The sequence below is a fragment of the Oryx dammah genome, unplaced genomic scaffold (genome assembly GCF_014754425.2).
Source record: "Oryx dammah isolate SB20612 unplaced genomic scaffold, SCBI_Odam_1.1 HiC_scaffold_3, whole genome shotgun sequence".
Classification (NCBI taxonomy): domain Eukaryota; kingdom Metazoa; phylum Chordata; class Mammalia; order Artiodactyla; family Bovidae; genus Oryx; species Oryx dammah.
Window position 1 is genome coordinate 17,165,811 of NW_024070187.1, and position 25,731 is coordinate 17,191,541.

Consider the following 25,731-nt stretch of genomic DNA (forward strand, 5'->3'; position numbering starts at 1 on the left):
CGTGTGTGTGCATGCGTGCGCTCAGTCGCTCAGTTGTGTCTCTTTGTGGCCCCACCAGGCTCCTCTGCCCATGGAATTTTCTAGGCTAGAGTTGCTCTCAGGATTAGTGTGTGTGTGTGTGTGTGTGCGCGCACGTGTGTGTGCATGCATGCACTCAGTCGCTCAGTTGTGTCTCTTTGTGGCCCCACCAGGCTCCTCTTGCCCATGGAATTTTCCAGGCTAGAGTTGCTCTGAGGATTAGGTAAATCATGCATTCACTGCTCTCAGCACAGGGATGATGTGTAGTAAGTAACATCATTATTGTAACATAAATCTGGATGGGTTACTTAGACTTTTTAAAAAAAATTTGAGCTGTAAAGATTATAGATTAACTGTGAGATTGAGTGTTAATCACAGAGATTCACTTAATTGAAGTGTGGCAGGAGTCGTAAAAGGTTCTTTGAGGACTGCTGCTGCTGCTGCTAAGTCGCTTTAGTCGCGTCCGACTCTGTACGACCCCGTAGACGGCAGCCCACCAGGCTCCCCTGTCCCTGGGATTCTCCAGGCAAGAACACTGGAGTGGGTTGCCATTTCCTTCTCCAGTGCATGAAAGAGAAAAGTGAAAGTGAAGTCGCCCAGTCGTGTCTGACTCTTAGCGACCCCATGGACTGCAGCCCACCAGGCTCCTCCATCCATGGGATTTTCCAGGCAAGGGTACTGGAGTGGGGTGCCATTGCCTTCTCCCTTTGAGGACTAGCTGCTTTTCATTTTCTTGAAGCACGGGGATCAGTGTCAATACATCAGGTTAAAGTATCCTAGCTAATTAAATGTGTAAGAGAATGAGAGTTGTTAGAGTTCCTCAGTCCTTGGATAGAAACAGTTTTCACAGTGATATATAATAATGGTGATATTCTTGGTACCTTCTGGGAATCTTTGCAGTTCTTGGACAAAGAAAAAGTCAGTAATACCTTTGGAGAGCTAGCAACTGAGACCTGGGTATCTAAAAGTATATGCTAATTGGTCCTGTTGTTTCCATAGCATGGAACAAAACTTTTGTTGATCTCATGCCTAAAAGCACTGAGAATGGAAATGAGGTTTAGATTATGCTTATAGCACATCAAAAATCCACGGTAATATTTGTACCAAGTCATATTATATAGGATATGTGTATTCTTCTATGTCACCCCTGAACTTGGGCATTTTGGTTGTAAAAATAAACTTGATAATTCTTATCCTTAAGGAGTTGGTCAGTGATCTGGTGGGAGCATAGAGATGTGATCTTAAGGCAAGTGATTGGGTACGTGTATGAAAACTGCTGTGGAATATCCAAAGAGGTGGTGTTGCTTGAGGTGAGTCACGAAGGGTGACTCAGTGTACCAGTTAGACCGGAGGGAGAAAGCTATTTCAGACTGAGGAGATCCTGCAGTAGTTACAAAAGCATGGACGTGTGAGGGAATTACACCTGGGGGACTGTAGGTAGTTTGTTTTGGCTGCCCTGCAGGATAAAGATGAGGAAAGATGTAGCTCGAGCCATTTGAGCCATTTGAGCCATTTGCAGCAGTCTCACGGCAAACTCCAGACTGCTCAGGACTTTGCCCCAGGGGTGGTGGAGAGCTGAGACTAGGCTGGGGAATGGCGTCTGTGGGTGTGTGTTTTCGTGAGGTCACCGTAAAGCCTGGAATGAGAATGGTCTAGAGGTAGGAGAACACTTAGGAGGCTTTTGGGGTGAATTCAGGCACCGGCCGTGGGAATAGAGAAGATGGGGCGTATTTGAGAGCTCTTGAGCATGTAGCATCAGTGGGATGTCGTGCCTGGATTGGTTGCAGAATTGGGGGTGAACATGAAGGAGGGTGCTTTCTGAAGAGAAGATGGTCTGATTGAGTTAGAAGATGTGGAGTAGGAAGGGAGGAGAGAATTGTGTCATTTTAGGTGGGTTAGATTTGAAGTGTCGATGGCGTAGCTAGGTGAAGATGACCACTGGGTTATTTGGAAATGTGTTCTGGAGCTCAGGAACGTTGTATAGAATTGAGATATAGTTTTGGAAGTCATTAACTCAATTAGTTGAAGCCTTGATGAAGCTGAAAAACAAAAGCGTATAGAGAATGAGAAGAGAGTGACAGGTGGAAACTTGGGAACACCTTCATTTGGAAGGACAGTTGGAATAGTAGCATCACCACTGAACTGCTGTGCCAGAAACTAACGCCATAAAGCTCGTGAAATTTTTCAGTACATTAGGATCTTGTGACAGAGGTACACGGTGGCTACTTTCCCAGACGGCACAGTGGTAAAGAATCGACCTGCCAGGACAGGAGACGCAAGAGACGCGGGTTTGATCCCTGGGTCTGGAAGATCCCCTGGAGTTGGAAATGGCAACCCGCTCCAGTTTTCTTGCCCAGAAGATCCCATGGACAGAGGATCCTGGTGGGCTGCAGTCTATGGGGTTGTGAAGAGTCAGACACGACTGAGTGAGCACTGAGAACTCAGAGGAAGCGAGGCCCTCAGCCAGCCGGGACACGTGGGGCAGGGTTCCTGAGGACTTAGCATGGGGGAGCACACTGCTGTAGCCACAGGAGAGGGGTGAGCGTGTTTGCAGGGGGTATGGCAAAGGCATCAGATCCAAGCAAGCTGGTAGAAAGATTGGCATTAATTATCAATAGAACGTCGAGTGCAGGACTTAAGAATGTTGGTCCAGGTGAAGGAGACCTGTCTTGTCACTCTGAGAAGCTTGGGTTTAATCCTGATGGCGATAAACCCTGAAGAGTTTAGTGACGTGGCTGAATTTGCATCGTCTTGTCATCCTGGGTACAGTGTAGAGTGTGCCTTCGAGAAGATCAAAGCTGGAAGTGTCATACTTGTCCAGGCAAGAGAAATAAGGTGGAACCAGAAGTTAGGCAAGGAGTGGATTAGTGTAATGTCTGGAGATAAAAATCTGAAGGAGTTTGTGGCAAAATGCACAAGATGGGACAGCAAAGGGAAGGAACCAGGAAAACTCTGGGGATTCCAGGTGAAGAGTGTTCTTATCCCTTGATCTGGGCAGTATGGGTGGGAAGGACAGCCTGGGAGCAAAGAGAATGCGTTCAGTTTTTGGACATGTTCAGGGTACCTGGGGGATGTCCAGGAGGGTGTATATAGGAGGAAGTTTCAAAAGGGTGTTTAATTTCAGAAATGGGCAGAGTTCAGGCTGGAGAGCTGGTGTGTATGTTGTAGTTGCCACTGTGAAAGCAGTTGAGAAGAGTGCTCCGGGACTGTGTGGGGTGGGCAGTGGGCTCCTGATCAGCTGTGGGCAACACCAGTGCTGCAGCGAGGGTGAAGGGGAAGGAGCCCTGGGCAGCCTGCGTGGCATCCACCAGGGAGCAGCCTTGTTGGGGTATGGACGGTTAGTAGTGTGAAATGTGGGCAGAATGGCCTGGCAGGTGCCCATGATGATGGGGATTTTTGTATCATTTGTTTGTTCACCTGTTTTTAAGGGAAAACAGTGACTTTTACTTGTTTGTTGCCAGTGAAGAAAGAGAAGGTTGAAGATTGCAGATGAAGCAGGAATCGAGGACTGAGCAAGTTTCATTAGAGGGAAGGGATTTTTATTTTTTATTTTTTAACTTGTTATTTTGTATTGGGATATAGCCAGTTAACAATGTTGTGACAGTTTCAGGTGAACAGCAAAGGGACTCAGCCATACATACATATGTATCCATTCTCCCCCCAACTCCCCTCCCATCCAGGCCACCACACAACATTGAGCAGAATTCTGTGTGCTATACAGCGGATCCTTGTATGCTATCCGTTTTAATCATAGCAATGTGTACATGTCCATCCCCAACACCCAACTATTCAGAAGGAGATTCTTTTTAAATGTATAATTTTAAAAGTTACTTTCCATTTACAGTTACTACAAAATATTGGCTCCATTCCCTGTCTCGTACAATACATCCTTGAACCTATCTTGTACCGAGTAGTTTGTATCTCTCACTCCCCCACTCCTGTGTTGCCCCTTCCCTCTTCTCCCCATTGGTAATCACTGATTTTTTTCTCTCTGTGAGTTTGCTTCTTCTTTGTTATATTGACTAGCTTGTTGTATTTTTTAAGATTCCACGTGTAAGTGATACCATACAGTATTAGACTTTCTCTGTGAAACTTCTTTCATCAGCATAATGCCCTCCAGGCCCATCTATGTTGCGACAGATGGCAAAATCTCCTTCTTTTCTATGCCTGAGTAGTATTCCATTGTGGGGTAGGGCATTTTCAGTCTGTGACGGGAGGAGTGCAGGAGGGAATGTAGGTATATTTATATGGCAGAGGGGAGACGGAGAGCATTCGTGTCTGGGGATTTTCTTTTTAAAGTTACAGGGGTGGCCATTGGTAAGAGTGGAAGCAGGCTTGAGTGGAGGGACCATAAGGATGGTGGTAAATGACGGCAAAAATGGTGGCACTGCCTTGGATGGATAGAGTGAATGTGGAGCCTGACTTTGAGAACAGGCAGGGGAGTGAAGCCTGAAGGGAGAACTTGGTTTTAGTTAAGATCAGAAAGAAGAAGTAGTTCACTTAAAAGGGCGGAGTATTCCAGAAGACAGGGTGGAGAGATTTTAGACTGGGCGATGAAGTCATTACCAGAGTTGGGGGTTAGGAGCCAGGCAGAAAAATAAAGTTTGGGGCATGTTAGAGGGGTGCAGTGGCTGCAGGGGGTTGTATTTGGCAAGACAATAAACTAGCCTCAGGGTTCTGAATGGATTTCTGGTGAAGTTACTTTCAGGCCAGCACAGGTTGAGGTTGAGTGAGTTGTTAAAAGAGCGGCCTAATGGCATTTGCATTCGAGCTGAGCTTTGGTTCACGTTCCTCATAAAGTTTAGGTGAACGTTCTTGTGGGGCATTTATTGTTCTCTGTCCTGGAACTTCCCAATATATCTGATTTTCAGAATAGCAACCCTTTTAAAATTCTTAATGCAGAATGGGCTTGTTAACCTAATTTCTTGGGTTTTTATTTTCAGTTTATATTTTTAAAATAAAAATTAAACTTTGACTAATACATTTTGCACTAACTCAACCGAAAAGCTCTTTGACTTGTCATTATTAATATAGTACCCTTGATTCCTGTGATTATTCTTTGTTACATTTCTGCGCGCATCTTTTTTCTAAGGATCGCAACAATGCAAGGCGGATTCACGAGGGTGCAAGTTTGCCTTTCTTCGAAGTGTTTGTTGATGCTCCCCTGCATGTTTGTGAACAGAGGGATGTCAAGGGACTCTACAAAAAAGCACGGGCTGGAGAAATTAAAGGTAAGTAATATGTTTTTTTCCCAGTTTGTCTTTCCTTAAGTATTTCATCTTACCATATCTGAGACTGATAATCTTTTCTAAGAGATGAAAGTATTCAAACAACTTGAAGCTCCTTGGGTCTTCCTACACAGTTGTATCTCTCAGGCCTAACCAGTAGTAGTACTGTGTACACTCAGTATCATCCATCAGGTTAAAATCCTACTCATAAGACAAGTTATAAGACAAGTTTTAGAGGACTTGACTTTGGGGGCTGGTGGAAACCTATTGGTGTAATTTGGTGCCTAGCACTTCTGTGGTCTTTGTTCTAGTGAAATGTAAGAAATTCCATAGTGAATGGGGAAAATGCCGAAATTATAAGCATCTTGAGAGCAAGGAAAATGTCTCATTCTTATGTATAACATGTTGCTTGGAATGATCTGAAATTCATTCTATGTATGATTGTTGCGTTAAATTGAATTAACATATCAAAGTTAATGCAGCTGTATTTTCAGTTTTATAGTCTGTTCCCAGAGATTCAACTTTGATGAATATTTGGCATAGAGACATTTAGAACTTGTTCCTCTGTGGCCTTTGATACCAGTCATTATCTTTAGACATCCTTTGACAGTAGTCCGGGTCTGTTATTATTATTAACAGTAAGAGAGAGCAGGCCAACATGAAAAAAGCATCAAAGATAGATATTTAGTTTACGTTGTTTGGGATCAATTCATGCTGGTAACTTTTATTTGCCTTCCCAGCAGGGAATATGATAGCCTGAGACTATCAGAAGCTCCCAGGAGTTCTGTGAAGTATAGATTTTGGCACCAGCTTCTGACCCTGAAAAGGAAAAGGTGGAACAGGAAGGAAAATGCTTGTTATGCTGGGCTCTTTTGGCTGGGCCTAGAAATGCATTAGCAATTGGAGCGAGTTCCACTGAATCTGGTGGTGAATTTGGTTCCTTGGGCAGGCTCGTGTCCAGTCTTGCCACCTTGGAAGCTCAGTTGCACCCATGAAGCCTGTACTTTGTTGACTCAGGGAGAATAATCCTGAATACGATGACAACAGGAAGGGAAGCAGTTTATCCATTTAATTTCTAGGTCACCCTCTGGCTTACCTGGTAGCTCAGCTGGTAAAGAATCCGTCTACAATGCAGGAGACCCCGATTCAATTCCTGGGTCGGGAAGATCCCTTGGAGAAGGGATAGGCTACCCACTCCAATATTCATGGGCTTCCCTGGTGGCTCAGACAGTAAAGAATCTGCCTGCAATGCGGGAGACCTGGGTTTGATCCCTGGGTTGGGAAGATCCCTGGAGGAGGGCATGGCAACGGACTGCAGTATTCTTGCCTGGAGAATTCCATGGACAGAGGAGCCTGGTGGGCTACAGCCCATGGGGTTGCAAAGAGTCGGACACGACTGAGTGAATAAGCACACAGTTCTCTCTGTTGACGATCAGTGTTCACTTCTGTTTGTTCATCACAGAGATTTGCAAAGAGAAGCTGAAGGATGTGTCCAGGATCCCAATGTCTGAATCTTTTACTTATTTTAACTGTAGTTGGTTTTGTTGGTTTTGAAAGGATGGATTGGTGAGGGAGGTAGATTTGTCTGCCCACCTGGAGTAAGCACCCTCTTTACCATTTTTTGTGTTATTAGAATTTAGCACAAAGCATGGCCTAAAAGTAGGAAGTCAAGAGATAGTTGGAGTAGCAGCAGGCTTGGCCTTGGAGTACAAAATGAAGCAGGGCAAAGGCTAACAGAGTTTTGCTAAGAGAGCGCACTAGTCATAGTAAACACTCTCTTCCAGCAACACAAGAGATGACTGTACACATTAATACACCGGATGGTCAATATGAAAATCAGATTGATTATATTGATTATATTCTTTGTAGCTGAAGATGGAAAAGCTGTATATGGATGGTAAAAAGAAGATTGTATCTCAGATCATTAACTTCTTATTGCAAAATTCAGACTTAAATTGAAGAAAATAGGGAAAACCACTGGACCATTCAGTGAAAGTGACAAATAGATTCAAGGGATTAGATCCAATAGAGTTCCTGAAGAACTATGGACGGAGGTTCATGACATTATACAGGAGACGATGATCAAAATCATCCTGAGGAAAAATAAATGCAGAAAGGCAAAATGGTTGTCTGAGGAGGCCTTACAAATAGCTGAGAAAAGAAGAGAAACCAAAGGCAGAGGAGGAAAGGAAAGATATACCCATCTGAATGTAAAGTTCAGAGAATAGCAAGGAGAGATAAGAAAGCCTTTTTAAGTGATCAATGCAAAGACATAGAGGAAAGCAATAGAATGGGAAAGACTAGAGATCTCTTCAAGAAAATTAGAGATACCAAAGGAACATTTCATGGAAAGGTGGGTTCAATAAAGGACAGAAATGGTAGGGACCTAACAGAAGAAGAAGATATTAAGAAGAGATGGCAAGAATACACAGAAGAACTATACAAAAAAGATCATAATGATCTGGATAACCACAATGGTGTGATCACTCACTTAGAGCCAGACATCCTGGCGTGTGTAGTCAAGTGGGCCTTAGGAAGCATCACTATGAACAAAGCTAGTGGAGGTGATGGAGTTCCAGTTGAGCTATTTCAAATCCTGAAAGATGATGCTGTGAAAGTGCTGCACTCAATATGCCAGCAAATTTGGAAAACTCAGCAGTGGCCACAGCACTGGAAAAGGTCAGTTTTCATTCCAATCCCAAAGAAAGGCAATGCCAAAGAATACTCAAACTACCACACAATTGTCCTCATTTCATGTGCTGGCACAGTAATGCTCAAAATCCTCCAAGCAAAGGTGGGAGGGGGTTCAAGATGGGGAACACATGTACACCCATGGCTAATTCATGTCAGTGTATGGCAAAAACTACTATAATATTGTAAAGTAATTAGCCTCCAATTAAAATAAAGTAATTAATTAAAAATAAAACCTCCAAGCGAGGCTTCAATAGTATGTGAACCAGGAACTTCCAGATGTACAAACTGGATTTAGAAAAGGCAGAGGAACCAGAGATCAAATTGCCAACAACTGTTGGATCATAGAAAAAGCTAGAGAATTCCAGAAAAAAATCTGCTTCATTGACTACGCTAAAGCTTTTGACTGTGTGGATCACAATAGCCTGTGGGAAATTCTTCAAGAGATGGGAATACCAGACCACCTTACCTGCCTCCTAAGAAATCTGTATTCAGGTCAAGAAGCAACAGGTAGAACTGGACATAAAACAATGGACTGGTTCCAAATTGGGAAAGGAGTATGTCAAATGGTATATTGTCACCCTGCTTATTTAACTTATATACAGAGTACATCATGCAAAATGCCAGGCTGGATGAAGCACAAGCTGGAATTAAGATTGCAGGGAGAAATATATATAATCTCAGATAGGCAGATGACAGCATTCTTATGGAAGAAGGCAAGAGGAATTAAAGAGCCTCTTGATGAAGATGAGAGAGGAGAGTGAAAAAGCTGGCTTAAAACTCAACATTCAGAAAACAAAGATCATAGCATCTGGTCCCATTACTTCATGGCAAATAGTTGGGGAAACATCTATTTGATGTTTATTTGACAGACTTAATTTTCTTGGGCTCCAGAATCACTGCAGACAGTGACTGCAGCCACGAAATTAAAAGACACTTGCTCCTTGGAAGAAAAGCAATGACAAACCTAGACAGCATATTAAAAAGCAGAGATGTTACTTTGCCATCAAAAGTCTGTATAGTCATAGCTATGGTTTTTCTACTAGTCATGTATGGATGTGAGAGCTGGACAGTCAAAAAGGCTGAGTGCCGAAGAATTGATTCCTTTGAACGGTGGGGTTGGTGAATACTCTTGAGAGTCTCTTGGACAGCAAGGAGATCAAACCAGTCAGTCCTAAAGGAAATCAACCCTGCATATACATTGGAAGGACTGATGCTGAAGCTCCAATCCTTTAGCCGCCTATTGTGAAGCCCTACTGATTGGAAAAGGTCCTGCTGCTGGGAAGGATTGAAGGCAGGAGAAGGGGACAGCGGGGTGAGATGGTTTGATGGCGTCACCAACTCAATGGACATGAGTTTGAGCAAATACTGGGAGATGGTGAATGATAGGGAAGCCTGATGTGCTGTAGTCCACGGGGTTGCAAAAAGTTGGACACGACTGAGCAACTGAACAACAACAAATGGCCCAAAGCATAATAATTAGTGCATACACAGTAAACGCTTGTGGGGTGGTACGGAAGGTGGAGTAGAAGTCACGTGTTTAGCACATTGATCTCCACTATTTGCAAAGTTTGTATTTGGCGCTAGGGATGTAAAGTTGAATAATAAGACTAAAGCCAAAATACCTTAAGTCACTTGCAGTTTGCATTCTGTATCTGGGAGTATGTTTGTATTAGTTCAGTTTTCTCCATGTTGCTTGTTTGCCAAGTATTTCTTAATTCCTCTGATTAGGCATTGATAAAACGTTCCTTAGGTTAATGTATACCTATGTGTGTAAGTGTACCCACATTTATTTATTTTAGGTTAGCCATGATACTAGAGTTCCTGACTGGGTAGTTTTTAGAAATCATTTACTTGTTGTTAGAATAGTGCTTAGAGAGTTTCCTAGCAATGACCCTTGATGGTAAAAATTCAAGGACAGGTGGTATTATATCCATTTAGCGGACCTCAGGCTTTTATATGGCATTACTAAACTGTAAGTGTATGCCTATGTCAGATACCTTAATACTTAGATTACTTTCATGATTAATGCTTAAGTAGTTATAATCTACTTATATAAATGTTTTCCTCACAATGTACATTTAGTATAATCACTTATGGGATAAATTATTGAGGAAGAAACTTCCTGGACTTTTAAAATGTTAAACCAAACCTCCTAACACAGGTTAGGAGGTTTCTCAAGCTTTCTCTTCTTTCTCAAGCTTTGCTGCACACAAGGATCACCTAGGAGAACTTAAAAAATCTAGTGCCAAGGCTGAACCCCAGACCAATGAAATCAGAATCTCTTGAGGGTTGGACCTGGCGATTCCAAGTTGTAGCTACATTTGAGAATTAGAACTTATGAACTAGAGTTTTAAATAACCAGATTTGTTTGTTCCCTACCTATGTTACTATGACTCACCAGTAATACTGTTGGATGTATCAGTAATGCAAAAATTTCTTCTTGGGCTTGGGACTTCATGTGATATTTAGGAATATGAGATAGAAAAAGGATGAAATAGGTGGGTTGTGGACTTATAGTGTTCATCCTAAAGCTTCTTTGATACCTATGCCTCTTTTTAAGGAAAAAAAAAACTTTGAATTTTATATTGGAATATAGTCAATGAACAATGTTGTGATAATTTCAGGTGAATAGCAAAGGGACTCAGCCATACATAATACACGTATCCATTCTTCCTCAAACTCCCCTCCCATCGAGGCTGCCACATAACTTTGAGCAGAGTTCCCTGTGCTATACAGTAGGTCCTTTTGGTTTTCCATTTTAAATATAACAGAGTGTACATGTCCATCCCAAAGTCCCTAACTGTCCCTTCCCCTTATCCTTCTCCTGCAATCATTAAGTTTGTTCTCTAAGCCTGTTTTGTAAGTCGGTTCATTTGATGCCTATGCCTCTTAATAGTAATAATTTTAAATTCATATTTACCATTCTAACCCAGGAATTGGTGCTCCAAGGCAAACAGGCCCTGAATGACTTAGGTATGGAATAATGTGAAAGACTTAGGTATGGAATAATGTGAAAGACAGGAATAGCGTACTTTTAGCTCAGCCAGCCCATTCTGTGGTAGCAAGATGTATTCTTTCTCTTCTAGCAGTTACACAGTAGCACATATGTGATTGGGAAAATCTAAATAGTGGTTAATACCTAAATTGATTGCATTTGATTGTGGAATGTATTTGATGATATAACAGGATTCTTCACCTACGTTTTGCTTGAGCTGATAGTAGTTAATCGATCTTGATTAACTTAATGTGATCTTGAACACTTACTGTGATGGCAGAAGGAGCCTGCAGAACTTTAATTTGGCTGCAGATAATCCTGGTGAATATAATGGACAGATTGACTTGGCATCAGTTTTTGCACTGAGAGGAAAAAAAACCTTGATGAGGTTGGTTGTATGCCCAGAGCTTAGGCACTATATCCTTTGTCCCTGTGGAGAAATTGGATGCTCTGGGTTACTTGGTATTCATTCCTGTTTCTTCATACAAGGCACTTACTTACTTAACAGAGTAAAGGAAAGGTGATAGAAGTATTGTCTATCCTCATTATTTAAAGATTCCAGATCTGCACATGTGCCTGCTCACTCAAGGTTATTTGTAACCCCCACATCAGTGTAGCCACAGTGCTTTGGCTTGTAAACACACACAGAGCAGCAACATTTTGGTCACCCAGAGTACACGCTCCTAGCTCAAGTTTGAACAACGCCTTTGTGTGTCAGCTCCCATGCTGTAAAGGAGTGTCCTTTACACGGCCTATTTAGTGCCATGTCTTTTATTTTTTGGCTTTTTGTTGGTGATTTTACTTTTTTAAAATACACTCTACCTTGGCATGGTGCTGAGGTGTTCTCTAATTGTTTGAACTAGACAGGGAGACTGACCTGCCTTGGGGAGAAAATACACGTGTTAGATAAGCTTTGTTCAGATGTGAATTCTGGTGCTCATAGCCATTATTTTGGTGTTAATGAATCAACTGTATATAGAAATAAAGAAATACTCATAAAAAGTTATATATTAATTGGTTGATAAAAATTTGGTGACAGGAGGCTCATAGGAACCCCACTTCCATGTTTCTCCTTGGAGCTGTGGTTTAGTATTCACTACTTCCGTGGCAATTTTATTGAACATGATCGCTGCAAATAAGGAGGATCGACTGTTTATGTTCAGAGAAGGAACAAAAGTTTAATTAGAAATCTTTTCCCTGGAAAGAAGTTTCAATAATATAACCCTGTAACCTAAAAGGGGGAGTGTAAAAATGAACTTCAGCATAGCAGAGACTTGCGCTGAAGATACAGACCTATTTTAATTTCCATCCTCTCTATCAACTGTTACCATTTATAGGTTTCACTGGGATTGATTCTGAATATGAAAAGCCAGAGGCCCCTGAATTAGTGCTGAAAACGGACTCCTGTGATGTAAATGACTGTGTCCAGCAGGTGGTGGAGCTTCTACAGGAACGGGTAAGAGAATGTCAAAGAGCGAATTCCCAGAGAATGATTATGTCCATTTTATAACATTCCCTCTCCAAATAAAGGATGGTGGTAATATGGAGTAACATGTATATTTTAAGTTCTTTTTTTTCTTCCAATTTTATTGAGACATAATTGACATACAGCATTGTTAGTTTATAGTGTACAGCATAATGATTTGACTTACATCTTGAAGTGACTGTCACAGTAAGTTTAGTGAACATCCATCATCTCATATAGACACAAAATTAAAGAAATAGAAATATTTGTGTGTGTGAGTGTGTGTGTGATAACTCTTAGGATTTGCTCTCTCAGGAACTTTAGTATACAGCATACAGCAGGGCTAATGACTTAGGATTTGCTCTCTCAGGAACTTTAGTATATAGCATACAGTGGGGCTAATGACTTAGGGTTTGCTCTCTCAGGAACTTTAGTATATAACATACAGCAGGGCTAATGGCACTTGTAATGTTGTACATGACATCCCCAGTTCAGTTCAGTTCAGTTGCTCAGTCGTGACCGACTCTTTGCAACCCCATGAATCGCAGCACGCCAGGCCTCCGTGTCCATCACCAACTCCCGGAGTTCACTCAGACTCATGGCCATCGAGTGGGTGATGCCATCCAGCCGTCTCATGCCCAGTACTCACCTTATCACTGGAGATTGAGCTTCTTGACTACTTTCCTCCAGTTCCCTCTCGTCCCCACCCCTTCCTCTGGTAACTACAAATCTGATCTCTTTTTTTTTTTTTTTTTTTGTGAGTTTGTTTGTATGTTTGTGTTTTTAAAGCGTAATTGACCTAGAACCCTGGGTTAGTTTCTGTCACATAACAGAATGGCGTTTTTATACATTTCAAAATGATCACCCCAATAAATCTAGTTATTACATGTCACCACAAAAATATTACTCAGTTATTAACTATATTCCCCGCATTGTATGTTTCTCTTGGAGCTGTAAGTTTGTCCCTCTGAATCAGCCTCACCTATTTCTTTCCTTCTCCTCAGTCCCTTGTCTTCTGGTAAACACCTGTTTGTTCTCTGTGTCAGTAACTCTGTTTCTGTTTTGTTAAGCTTGTTCATTTGTTTTTTTAGATTCCATATATAAGTGAAATCATACAGTGTTTATTTTTCTCTGTCTGACTTAATCATATCCTCTGGGTCATCCATGTTGTCATAAGTGGCAAGATTCCATTCTCTTTTATGGCTAATATTTCATTATATACATCTACCACAACTTTATCCATTCATCTACTGATGGGTACTTGGGTTGCATCCATATCTTGGATGTGTAAATAATGCAACATAGGGGTGTGTATATTTTTTCTAATTAGTGTTTTTCTTTTCTTTGGACAGATATCTAGGAGAGTTATTGCTGGGCCATATGATAGTTCTATTTTTAATTTTTTGAGGACTGTCCATACTGTTTTCCATAGTGGCTACACTGATACATATTCCACCAATAGAGTGTGAAGGTTCCCTTTCCTATACATTCTTGACAATACTTGTTATAATTTGTTGTGTTTTTGATAATAGCCATTCTGACAGGTGTGAGGTAATATCTCACTATGGTTTTGATTTGTATTTCCCTGATGATCAGTGATGTTGAACATCTTTTCATGTACCTGTTTATCAATTGCATTTCTTTGTGAAAATGTCTGTTCAGCTCCTAAGAGCCTCTGCCCATTTTTTAATCTTTTTTTTTTTATGTTAGTTGTATGAGTTCTTTGTATATTTTGGATATTAACCTTATCAGATGTATCATTTGAAAAATATCTTCTCCCATTCAGTAGGAGACCTTTTTGTTTTGCTGTTAATTTCCTTTGCTGTGCAAATTCTTTTAGTTTGATGTAGTCCCATATGTTTTTTTGATGGTTTTTCCATTCCTGAAGAGACATAGCCAAAAAAAAAAATGTTATTAAGGCCAGAGAGCATACTGTGTTTTCTTGTAGAAGTTTTATGGTTTCAGGTCTTACATTTAATAAGACTTTAATCCATTTTTAATTTTTTTTTATGGTGTGAGAAAGTTGGTCAGTTTGATTCTTTTGCATGTAGCTATCCAGTTTTCCTAAAATTGTTTATTGAAGAGGCTGTCTTTTTCCTATTGTGTATTCTTGGCCCTCTTGTTGTAGATTAATTGCCCATATAAATGTGGGTTCATTTCTGGGCTCTCTATTCTGTTTGTTTGATCTATGTGTCTGTTTTTGTACCATAGTGTTTTGATGACTGTAGCTTTATAGTGTAGTTTGAAATTTTTAGGGGGGCATGATACCTCCAGCTTTGTTCTTCTTTCTCAAGATTGTTTTAGCTGTTTGGAGTCTTTTGTGTTTCCATACAAAATTTAAGATTATTTATTCCACTACTGTAAAAAATGCCATTAGTAGTTTGTTAGGGATTGTATTGAATTTGTAGCTTGCCTTGAGTAGTGTGCTCATTTTAACTGAATTAATTCTTCCAGTCCATGGCCAAGGTATATCTTTCCACCTGTCATCTTCAGTTTCTTGCATTAGTGTCTTATAGTTTTCTGGTAACAAGTCTTTTACGTGCTTAGCTAGATTTATTCCTATTTTATTCTTTTTGATGTGATTGTAAATGGAATTGTCTTCTAAAGATCTCTTGCTGATAGCTCATTGTTAGTATATAGAAATGCAATAGATTTCTGTATATTAATTTTGTAACCTGCAACTTTACCAAATTCGTTAACTCTAGTAGTTTTTGATAGTCTTTTGCAGATTTTCTATGATTTTCTGTGTTGAGTTTCCTTATTCTATGGTTACTCTTAATGTACTACAGATTTCTCCAGTGGTGAGCTGTTTCGCCTTGTCCTTAGTGTGGGATCTGGCCTGCAGAGAGCTTTCCCCAGTGTTTCTACTTTACCTGCAGCTTTTAGCATTCACTCGATGCCTGTACTAGTGTTCTTGCTCCTCTCTCAGCAGTAAACTACTGTGGCTTATTACCACACTTATTACCACTTATTACCTCATGCTAGCTGGGCTCATGATGGGGAAGTGATGGTGGTTCTCAGTTATACTGAAGTTCCAGCTTCAGTCTTTTTTCTTTTTTAATAAAGGAGGGGCAATATTTTTAAAATTCTTTCTTTTTATTTTTTTTGACTGCACTGGTCTTCGTTGCTTTGCATGGGCTTTCTCTAGTTGTGGCGAGCAGGGGCTACTCTTCATTGTGGTGCACGGGCTTCTCACTGCGGTTGCTTCTTTTGCTGCGGAGCACAGGCAAAAGCAGAGACATTACTTTGCCAACAAAGGTCTGTCTAGTCAAGGCTATGGTTTTTCCTGTGGTCATTTATGGATGTGAGAGTTGGACTGTGAAGAAGGCTGAGCACCGAAGAATTGATGCTTTTAAACTGTGGTGTTGGGGAAGACTCTTGAGAGTCCCTTGGACTGCAAGGAGATCCAACCAGTCTATTCTGAAGGAGATCAGCCCTGGGATTTCTTTGGAAGGAATGATGCTAAAGCTGAAACTCCAGTACTTTGGCCACCTCATGCGAAGAGTTGACTCATTGAAAAAGACTTTAATGCTGGGAGGGATTGGGGGCAGGAGGAGAAGGGGACGACAGAGGATGAGATGGCTGGATGGTGTCACTGACTCGATGGACATGAGTATGAGTGAACTCTGGGAGTTGGTGATGGACAGGGAGGCCTGGCGTGCTGCGATTCATGGGGTCACAAAGAGTCGGACATGACTGAGCAACTGAACTGAACTGAACTGAACTGAATAGGCTCTAGGCATATGGGCTAGGTAGTTGTGGTGCACAGGCTTAGTTGCTCTGTGGCATGTGGGATCTTCCTAGAGCAGGGATGAAACACATATCTGCTGCCTTGGCAGGCAGATTCTTATCCACTGTCCCACCAGGGAAGTCCCAGCTTCAGTCTTGAGCAGGATGTATGTCTCCAGGGCTTGAGGGGGTTCTTTCTGCATGTCTCTTCCCCTCCCTGCATGGTAGCTAGCTTCTCCTTGAACCTGGGAGGTCTTGGAGGATGAGTCTTCTGCCCCTCACTTGTAGATCCCTGGTTTGTATCGGTTTAGGGTCTTGGGCCAAGACAGTTTCTTCTACTTCTTTCAGTGGACTATACTTGGTTCTGTTGTTGCTGTTGTTCAGTTGCTAAGTTGTGTTCAAATCTTTGTGACCCTATGGACTAAAGCATGCCAGGCTCCTCTGTCCTGTGCTGTCTCCCAAAGGCTGCTCAAATTCATGTCCATTGAATCAGTGATGCTATCTAACTGTGTCATCCTCTTCTGGTTCCTTCTCCTTTTGCCTTTATTTTTTTCCCAGCATAAGGGTCATTTCAAATGAGTTGACTCTGTATCAGCTGACCAAAGTATTAGAGCTTCAGCGTCATTCAGCTTTAGTCCTTCCAGTGAATATTCAGGGTTGATTTCCTTTAGGATTGACTGGTTTGATCTCCTCGCAGTCCAGGGGACTCTCAAGAGTCTTCTCCAGCACCACAATTCAAAAGCATCAATTCTTCGGTGCTCAGCTTTCTTTATGATCCAACTCTCACATCTGTACATGACTGCTTGCTTCTACAGACCTCCCCCAAAACAGTGGACCCTGGGCGGAGTGAGGGGTCCTTGCCATCCCCCATCAGCTTAAGGCTTTTGTGTTGGATGAGACAGTGTTGCAGGGGGCAGGCAGAGCCTTGTGCTTACACCACTGAGGGAGCTCACTCTCCAGTCTCCAGACCTGCTCCTCATCTTCCTTCTGCAAACCTGTTATAGGCCCACTTAGGGTGAGTGCAGAACTCCTAGTGTCTGGGTTCCCAGTGATAACAACCCGCCACAAAAGTCCACACTCAGCCACTCAAGCTTTTAAAATCTTTAAAGCTGTTTTCTTCTTTCTGTCTTTACTATAGACATCTCTTCTTCCCAGCCTCTACTATAGGGAGATAATTCGTGTGTCTTGACTTTTTTTGGTGGGACTTGTCACTCTTCGGAAGCAGTTCATGTTACTACGTTAGGACCTCAGCTCTTGTGATGGGCTCAGGAAAGTTTGATTTTATAGATTAGCTGGTCTTTCTCCTTGTTAGGTGGTGGTCAGTTGTGAGGTGTGTTTCATTTTCAGTGTACCGTCTATCCTTACTCTACTTTGTGGGGTTGTTTATAGTTTTCTTGTAAATTTGTATGAAATTAGTGAGGTGAAACTAGTGGTAAAAAACTTGCCTGCCAACGCGGGACATGTGAGAGACGCAGGTTTGGTCCCTGGGTCGGGGAAGATCCCCTGGAGATGGAAATGGCAACCCACTCCAATATCCTTGACTGGAGAATCCCATGGACAGAGGAACCTAGAGGGCTACAGACTGTGAGGTTGCAAAGGGTCGGACATGGCTGAAGCAACTTCGCACGCACGCACAGTGAGTATTCTATGTCATTTTCACTGAGCTGTGTTTTCAATATTCCTTCCTTCTTTCTTTTTAAATTTGTTTTTGGCTGTGCTGTGTCTTTATTGCTGCATGCAGGCTCTCTCTAGTTGCAGCAGGCCGGGGCTGCAATCTAGTCTCCATCTCACTGCACGGTCTCCTCATTGCCTTCACTCCTCTCGGGCCGGTGTGCAGGCTTCAGTCGTGCGGCTCATGAGCTCAGTAGGCAAGGTGCGTGGGCCAAGTAGTTGTGGCACAGGGCCTTAGCTGCTCCGTGGCATGTGGGATCTTCCTGAACCAGGGATCGAACCCATGTCTGCTGCATTGACAAGTGGACTCTTAACCAATGGACCACCAGGGAAGTTCCTTCCTTTATATTTTGATGTAATTGTGTTTGTATGTTTTGTGTATTGAACCCGTCCGTATTTTCTTTTTTAACTTGAGACTTGTCATATCAATGTTGGAAAGTTATACATAGTTCTATTTTCTGTTAGTTTGAATTATCTATTTTTTACATCTAATTAGTGATTCTTATGTGTTTTATGAAACTTAAGGAAAATGCACATAGATATTGTAAAATTTTGGTTCATGAATCTCTGAATCCATTTTATGGGCTTTAGATAATTCCAGATAGTTCAGACACTTAAAAGGGATTAGTTACTTAATAGGTGATGGCCATCCTCCTTCCTTCCTTTCTTTCCTTCAATTCCTAAACACTTCTTTGGGGCCCTGCTTAGAATAATATCATTTGAATTTGACCCTTTAGTACATTGAAGCTATTTTTTTTGGTAGTAGTGGTCAGATGATTTTTTTTTTTTAATTTATCTTGATGAAATTTTGTGACTCTTCTGTGAGTGTAAAAGTAGGACAGAGTTCTTATATACCCTTCATTAGCTTCCTCTTAGGTTAATAACTTGCATAATCGTAGATCGTTTCTCAGAACTGAGAAATTAACCTTGGTACTAAAGCATAAGCTTATTTGGATTTCACCAGTTTTCCCACTCATGTCCTTTCCAGTTCTCTGATTCTTCACTGTATTGACTTATTTTTAACCATTATTCTGTAAAGTGAAACTACAGGCTCACATGATGTCTGTTATGCACAGGATTTGCACCACCCCCCCCAGCCCAGTGGTTAAAAAATGCAGGATTGACTGTCATTGTAATTTTAGGCTCACTCTACTCGATATTCCCTCAAGTGGCCACCCCACCTCCAGTTCTATATGCCTTTTATTCCATTTTATGTTGTTGGCAGAATCATTTTTCTAAAATGTAGTCTAATCCTTTCTGTCATTACTCTAAAATATGTATTGATTTTCCCCAGTGAGGAGTAAGGTGACTTGTGTTCGAGGTTCTCCATAGTTTGGTTTGAAGCTGGATTTTTTATGTGTTTCACTACAGTGTTTACCTGTTTTTTTTTTTTTTTTTTCTTTCCTTTTTTTGATGCTGTTACTTGCCTTAGTCTCTGTGGCCTTAATTATTGCCTTGCTCCTAATTTGTTTGTTCTTAATTAATGATTGTACCTATTATTCTTCCTTTTATATGGTCTATGTTATGGTCTATTCTTCCTTTTATTAGTCTATATTCTGCTTGCTAGACAGTCTCATAATTGGACAGTTTTATTCAAGGTTTTGGAAAAGGAATAGGTAAGGAGCTAATGTCTAATAAATGCTTGTTGTAAAGGACATGTATGTGGGGCTTTGTTTTTTTAAAATATTTGCTTTGATGGTTAGAACTGGGGGAAAGTGGTCTTTCTTCTGCTTTAGCTTCTAACCAGTTCTCCCTTGAATTACTGTGGTGGTTTCTCACTTGGTCTTTGCACTGAGTGTATATGTCGCCTCATTGTATTCACGCAGTTAACCTATGAGTATTTCGGAGATCTGTGCTAACCTGCTCATGAACATAATGGATTCTGTATCTAACACTCCAGGTGCATGAATTCCTAGAACTCATTTTCACATGCCTCTGGCTTCTACTTTCAAGTGTCCTCATTACACCTCAAGTACAATATAAATAATTTTACAGCAGAAGGATATTCTGGCAGTATTCTAGTTTAAGATAGAAATTTTCTTTTGAAAAATTATTCATTTGGGTGGTGACAAAAGAAATGTAAACGCTTCCTTAATGCAGTTGCTTTTTCACATACCACCCTCTTTTGGGGAAAGATTTCAATTATGTGCTTTCCTAAGGAAATTATTTCACTTCACATTGAAAGTATGTATTTCTGCTTGTACTGATTGATTCTGTAAATTAATTTAGCAAATACTTGGTGCCGTACATACTAGGCACTGTTGCAAACCACTGTGGATGTGGCAGTGAATTAAACAGTACAGATTCCTGCCTCATGAACATTAATATTTGGTCCTTTGTTGTTCAGTTGCTCAGTTGTGTTTGACTCTTTGAGACCCCCGTGGACTGCAGCACACCAGGCTCCCCTGTCCTTCCCCATCTCCTGGAGCTTGCTCAAACTCATGTCCATTGAGTCGGTGATGCCATCCAACCATCTCATCCTTTATCGTCGTCTTCTTCTCCTGCCTTCAATCTTTCCCATTATCAAGGTCGTTTCTAGTTAGTTGGCTCTTCACATCAGGTGGCCAAAGTATTGGAGCTTCAGCTTCAGCATCAGTTCTTCCAGTATTCAAGATTTCCTTTAGGATTGACTGGTTTGATCTCCTTGCAGTCCAAGGGGCTCTCAAGAGTCTTCTCCAACACCACAGCTCAAAAGCACCAATTTTTTGACGTTCAGCCTTTTTCATGGTCCAAGTCTCGCATCCAACTACTGGAAAGACCATAGCTTTGACTGTTGTTGGCAAAGTAATGTCTCTGGTTTTTAATTCACAGTCTAGGTTTGTCCTTCTTCCAGGGAGCAAGTGTCTTAATTTCATGGCTGCAGTCACTGTCTAGAGTGATTTTGGAGCCCAAGAAAATACTCTGTCACTGTTTCCATTTTTCCCCATCTATTTCCCATGAAGTGATGGGACAGGATGCCATGATCTTCATTTTTTGAATGTTGAGTTTTAAGCCAGCTTTTTCACTCTCCTCTTTCACTTTCATCTATAGGCTCTTTAATTCCTCTTTGCTTTCTGCCATAAGTGTGGTGTCATCTGCATATCTGAGCTTATTGATATTTCTCCCTGCAATCTTGATTCCAGCTTGTGTTTCATCCAGCCTGACATTTTGCATGATGTACTCTGCATATAAGTTAGATAAGCAGGGTGACAATATAGAGCCTTTCCTGATTTGGAACCAGTCCATTGTTTCATGTCCAGTTCTACTTGCTGCTTCTTGAACTGCATACAGGTTTCTCAGGAGGCAGGTAAGGTGGTCTGGTATTCCCATCTCTTGAAGAATTTTCCACAGTTTGTTGTGATCCACACAGTGCAAGGAAATGGCAACCCATTCCGGTATTCTTGCCTGGAGAATCCAGGACAGAAGAGCCTGGCAGGCTACAGTCTCTGGGGTCGCAAGAGTTGTACATGACTTAGCTTCTAAACTACCACCACAAAGTCAAAGGCTTTAGCAGAGTCAGTGAAGCAGAAGTAGATGTATTTCTGAAATTCTTTAGCTTTTTCTATGATCCAAGGGATGTTGGCGATTTGATCTCTGGTTCCTCTGCCTTTTCTAAATCCAGCTTGAACATCTAGAATTTCTCGGTTTAGGCACTATTGAAGCCTAACTTGGAGAATTTTGAGCATTACCTTGCTAGTATGTGAAATGAGTGCAGTTGTATGGTAGTTTGAACATTCTTTGGCATTGCCCTTCTTTGGGATTGGAATGAAAACTGACCTTTTCCAGTCTTGTGGCCACTGCTGAGTTTTCCATATTTGCTGGCATATAGAGTATAGCGCTTGAACAGCATCATCTTATAGGATTTGAAATAGCTCTCTAGAATTCCATCACCTCCACTAGCTTTGTTCCTTACAACCTTTGTTTTTGGATATTTGGTTCTTACAACCATTATTTATAAGTTAGAATGACTGTATAAATTCTTTTATAACATGATATAGAATTTTTTAAAAATTCAAGAAAGAAATTCACACACATACATAACTACTTCTCTTCTGATGTTCTCTTTTGATTGACTTTCTCACAAAGTTGAATCTCAAATGAACCTTAGGGCACATGGGGAAACAGTGAATACTTGGCAATCAGCTCAAAGTTTATGGTGATACAAGAAGTTTGCTTGCCTGCAGCACCCTGATCACAAGGTGACTTACTATAGTGTGCACTTTTTCTAACAAACTGTCTGCATGGTGATCCAGGAGTGGCCAATGCAGTTGAACTTCATTGTCATCACAAAGACATTTGTTAGAATTTCCAAAGGTGGGTTGTTGTTCAGTCGCTCAGTTGTGTTTGACTCTTTGTGACCCCATGGACTGTAGTACTCCAGGCTTCCCTGTCCCTTCACTATCTCCTGGAGTTTGCACAAACTCATGTTCGTTGAGTCTGTGATGCCATCTGACCATCTCATCCTCTGTCATCCCCTTCTCCTCCTGCCCTCAATCTTTCTCAGCATCAGGGCCTTTTCCAGTGAATTAACTCTTTGCATCAGGTGGCCAAATGTCACAAATATAGATTGGGAGTGGAAAGAATGAATATGTTGAATACAGTGGTATTTCACAGCAGAGGATAGTAACCAAGTCTCCACAGGTTTATAGTGTGTGTGAGTGGGGATGTGAAGATTTATTAGTGGGTCTGTATTGGCCAGCATTACGTGTAAGAATGTAATTGTGAGTGGAAGGGGATGGCATGGACAGAGGTGGAAACCCGCCACAAGAACTCCTGTGAGCTGGACTCTTACCATATGCAAAAGCCTTTGGTAGTCGCTTCAGTAGCATTATTGCGTTGAATTTGTAAGACTCTCAGAAGTAGCTGTAATTTTCCTCGTTTTACTGATGAGAAAACAAATTCAGGAGGGTGAAGTTGTTTGTCCCAAGATTGAGAAGTGTTGCCTCCCCTGGTGATGGGTGGAATTTTTTCTATCTGTTGCTTAGTATTGGAGAAACTTAACGAATGAATTCTACCAGGTATTGTTTCTTTAGCATTCTCTACTACCAACAAAAAAGTAATCAGTCCATCTAAGAAAGAAATGGAAAATTTTTATTGGAGTCAGATGTGCTAAGTCACTTCAGTTGTGTCAGTTTTTTGTGACCTCATGGACCATAGCCTGCCAGGCTTTTCTGTCCATGGGATTTTCCAGGCAGGGATACTGGAGTGAGTTGCCATGCCCTTCTCCAGAGGATCTTCCCAACCCAGGGATCAAACCCAGGTCTCCCGTGTTGCAGGTGGATGCTTTATAATATAAATTTTTATTTTATCATTGCTAATATATAGAACAGATTTTCACTGTCTGAGAAAAAATATTTTTAGGGTGCTCTACAATGGGTATTTTAGGATGAAGAGTATTTTGGTTCTGGCATCTGGATTGTCTTATTTCTCTTTTGATCTGGCTTAGTAGTAAAATTGGAATAGACAGTGGAGTCATTTGTGTATTTAATTTTTCAGTATTTTGTCAGAGCATCTTTATTTTCTCAATGTGCTTTGGTTCGCACATTTTTATTTAAGAAGTTAGAAGACAGTGGAAGATATTGAAGGTTTTTAAATTCATTGAAGTTTTCTCCTAACCCTTGAACGGTCACTAGATGGCCTGCTGGTATTGCATTTTCACTTGGCGGGTTATGACATAAGGAAGCAGGCTTCTTGCTGATGGTTTTAATCTAATGTGATATTTTAAATACTGTTTTTAAATCTACTAGGAACTCTAGATTTAGTAGTGCTATAAATTATTTAAAGGTTTGTCTTTTTATGCAATGGTGGTTTAGTGTTCTAAATGGATTTTATACTGTACATAAAACCAGACTTTGCAGCTCCGTTTTCAAGTGATGCCAGAATGTCATTTGGTGTTCATGCTTGGGATGCATGTAGTTTAGATAATAGAAATTTAATAGTTACATAAAAAAATGATTGCGCTCTAGTGTTCAAATCTGTTGAGCAGATTTGGCTTAAGAAAAAATTCAGAATATACTTAAAGGAAAAATTTAAAATGTGAAGTCACTCTGTTTATTAACGTGTTCACAGTTAGGAACATTAAAATGAGAAGGAAAGGACTACTATTTTCAGGTAGTGAATGTTCTACCAGCCAGTTTCCAGGAAAAAAAATGAGCAATTGTTTCTGAACAAAGATATGAATACAGCACGTTAGGTCTTAGATTGTATTTAGTCAATCAAATAAAAAAGTTTTGTGTATCTATGTTACATATTAAATTTAAATTAATATTTGAATATTTCTAGACCTACCTCATTAATGGTAGCATGTAAATCATTAGTCAGCCAGTTAGTCTGTCAGTCGTGTCTGACTCTTTGCAACCCCATGGACTGTAACCTGCCAGGTTCCTCTGTCCGTGGAATTTTCTAGGCAAGAATACTGGAGTGGATTACCATTTGCTTCTCCAGGGGATCTTCCCCACCCAGGGATCGAACCCAGGTCTCCTGTGTTGCAGGCAGGTTATTTACCATCTGAGCCACTAGGGAGGCCCCTAGTAAATTGTTAATTAACCGCCTATTCATGAGAACTCCTAGGAGTACCCCTGTTTCCTCTTTACCCTTAAATGGTGACTGTGGAGCTGTTAAGATCAGAGGTAACTTGGACTGCAAGGAGATCCAACCAGTCCATTCTAAAGGAAATCAGTCCTAGGTGTTCATTGGAAGGACTGATGCTAAAGCTGAAACTCCAATACTTTGGCCACCTCATGCGAAGAGTTGACTCGTTGGAAAAGACCCTGATGCTGGGAGAGATTGGGGGCAGGAGGAGAAGGGGATGACAGAGGATGAGATGGCTGGATGGCATCACTGACTTGATGGACGTGAGTCTGAGTGAACTCCGGGAGTTGGTGATGGACAGGGAGGCCTGGCGTGCTGCGATTCATGTGGTCGCAGAGTCGGACGCGACTGAACTGAACTGAACTGAACTGAAGGGTTTAGATGCATAAACACCTGTTCCTGACCTGGCTTGTGATCTATTTTTGTTTTAAAGGAAGCTTCCTGATGTAAAGGGTTTTATATGTACAGGTTGCAGAAGAACACATTATTTTCTGATAGCTGTATTTCTGGGAATCCTAATGAATCCCAAATAAAATGGATAGCTCGTGTGGCAGAGACTTCATGTTCTGTTATCCAGATACCTTGTCTCACTTTGAGGTGGTTTTGATCTTTTTTGATGTTTAATCGTGGTTTTGGAAACTAAAAATATTTCAGTAGAATGTGATAGAAACTGGCTGTGCCCACATTTTGAAAACAGTTTGTCTTTCTGATAGTTCTCTCCTCTCTACATGTTCAGTCTACAGAGAACCTGCTTCCTCCAAACATGTGTTCCATGCTTCTGTTGATTCCTGCTGTGTGTGTTAATTACAAAAATACTTGCTTTATGTACCTTTTGAAGAGAAAAACAGTGGCAACTTCTCGAACCTTTATTTTGCCATTGGTTAGGCATCAGAAGAATTTTATCTTTAAGTTATGAGGCTAAAATTCATCTTAAAATAATTGCTGAGTGTGAATTTTGAAAAGGAAAGAATTTTGTGATATGCTGTGTAATGAAAAAAATTAATACTTAAATTTTAAAGTTTTAATGATAAACATTAAAACTTTATATAATTTAAAATTATTTTCTTGATAAAAGAAAAAAAAATGCCTTCTTTCTTGGAGTCTTAACCATGGACTGACAGAGAAGTTCTAAATGCCCTCTTTCTTGAAAAGAAACTGATTATAGGGGAATTCCCAGGCCATCCAGCGGGTAGGACTCGGAGCTTCCATTGCAGGGGTCCCAGGTTCCATCCCTGGTTGGGGAACTAAGATCCTGTAAGCCATGTGGCGTGGCTGATTTAAAAAAAAAACAACAACATCACAGCCTCTATGTTCATGCAGATAAAATGGCTTGTTAATAAAAATGCGTTCATCCTAAAGCT

General features: G+C 41.0%; 1 protein-coding gene across 1 annotated transcript in view; it reads left to right on the forward strand.

The window, feature by feature from the left end:
* The window catches only part of PAPSS1 (3'-phosphoadenosine 5'-phosphosulfate synthase 1), a 108,754-nt gene that overhangs the window by 22,083 nt on the left and 60,940 nt on the right, over nucleotides 1–25,731 (forward strand). The window contains exons 4-5 of the mRNA XM_040237511.1: nucleotides 5,111–5,249; nucleotides 12,273–12,391. Of these exons, the coding sequence (XP_040093445.1) occupies nucleotides 5,111–5,249; nucleotides 12,273–12,391 (258 nt within the window). The remainder of the gene's footprint in view (nucleotides 1–5,110; nucleotides 5,250–12,272; nucleotides 12,392–25,731) is intronic.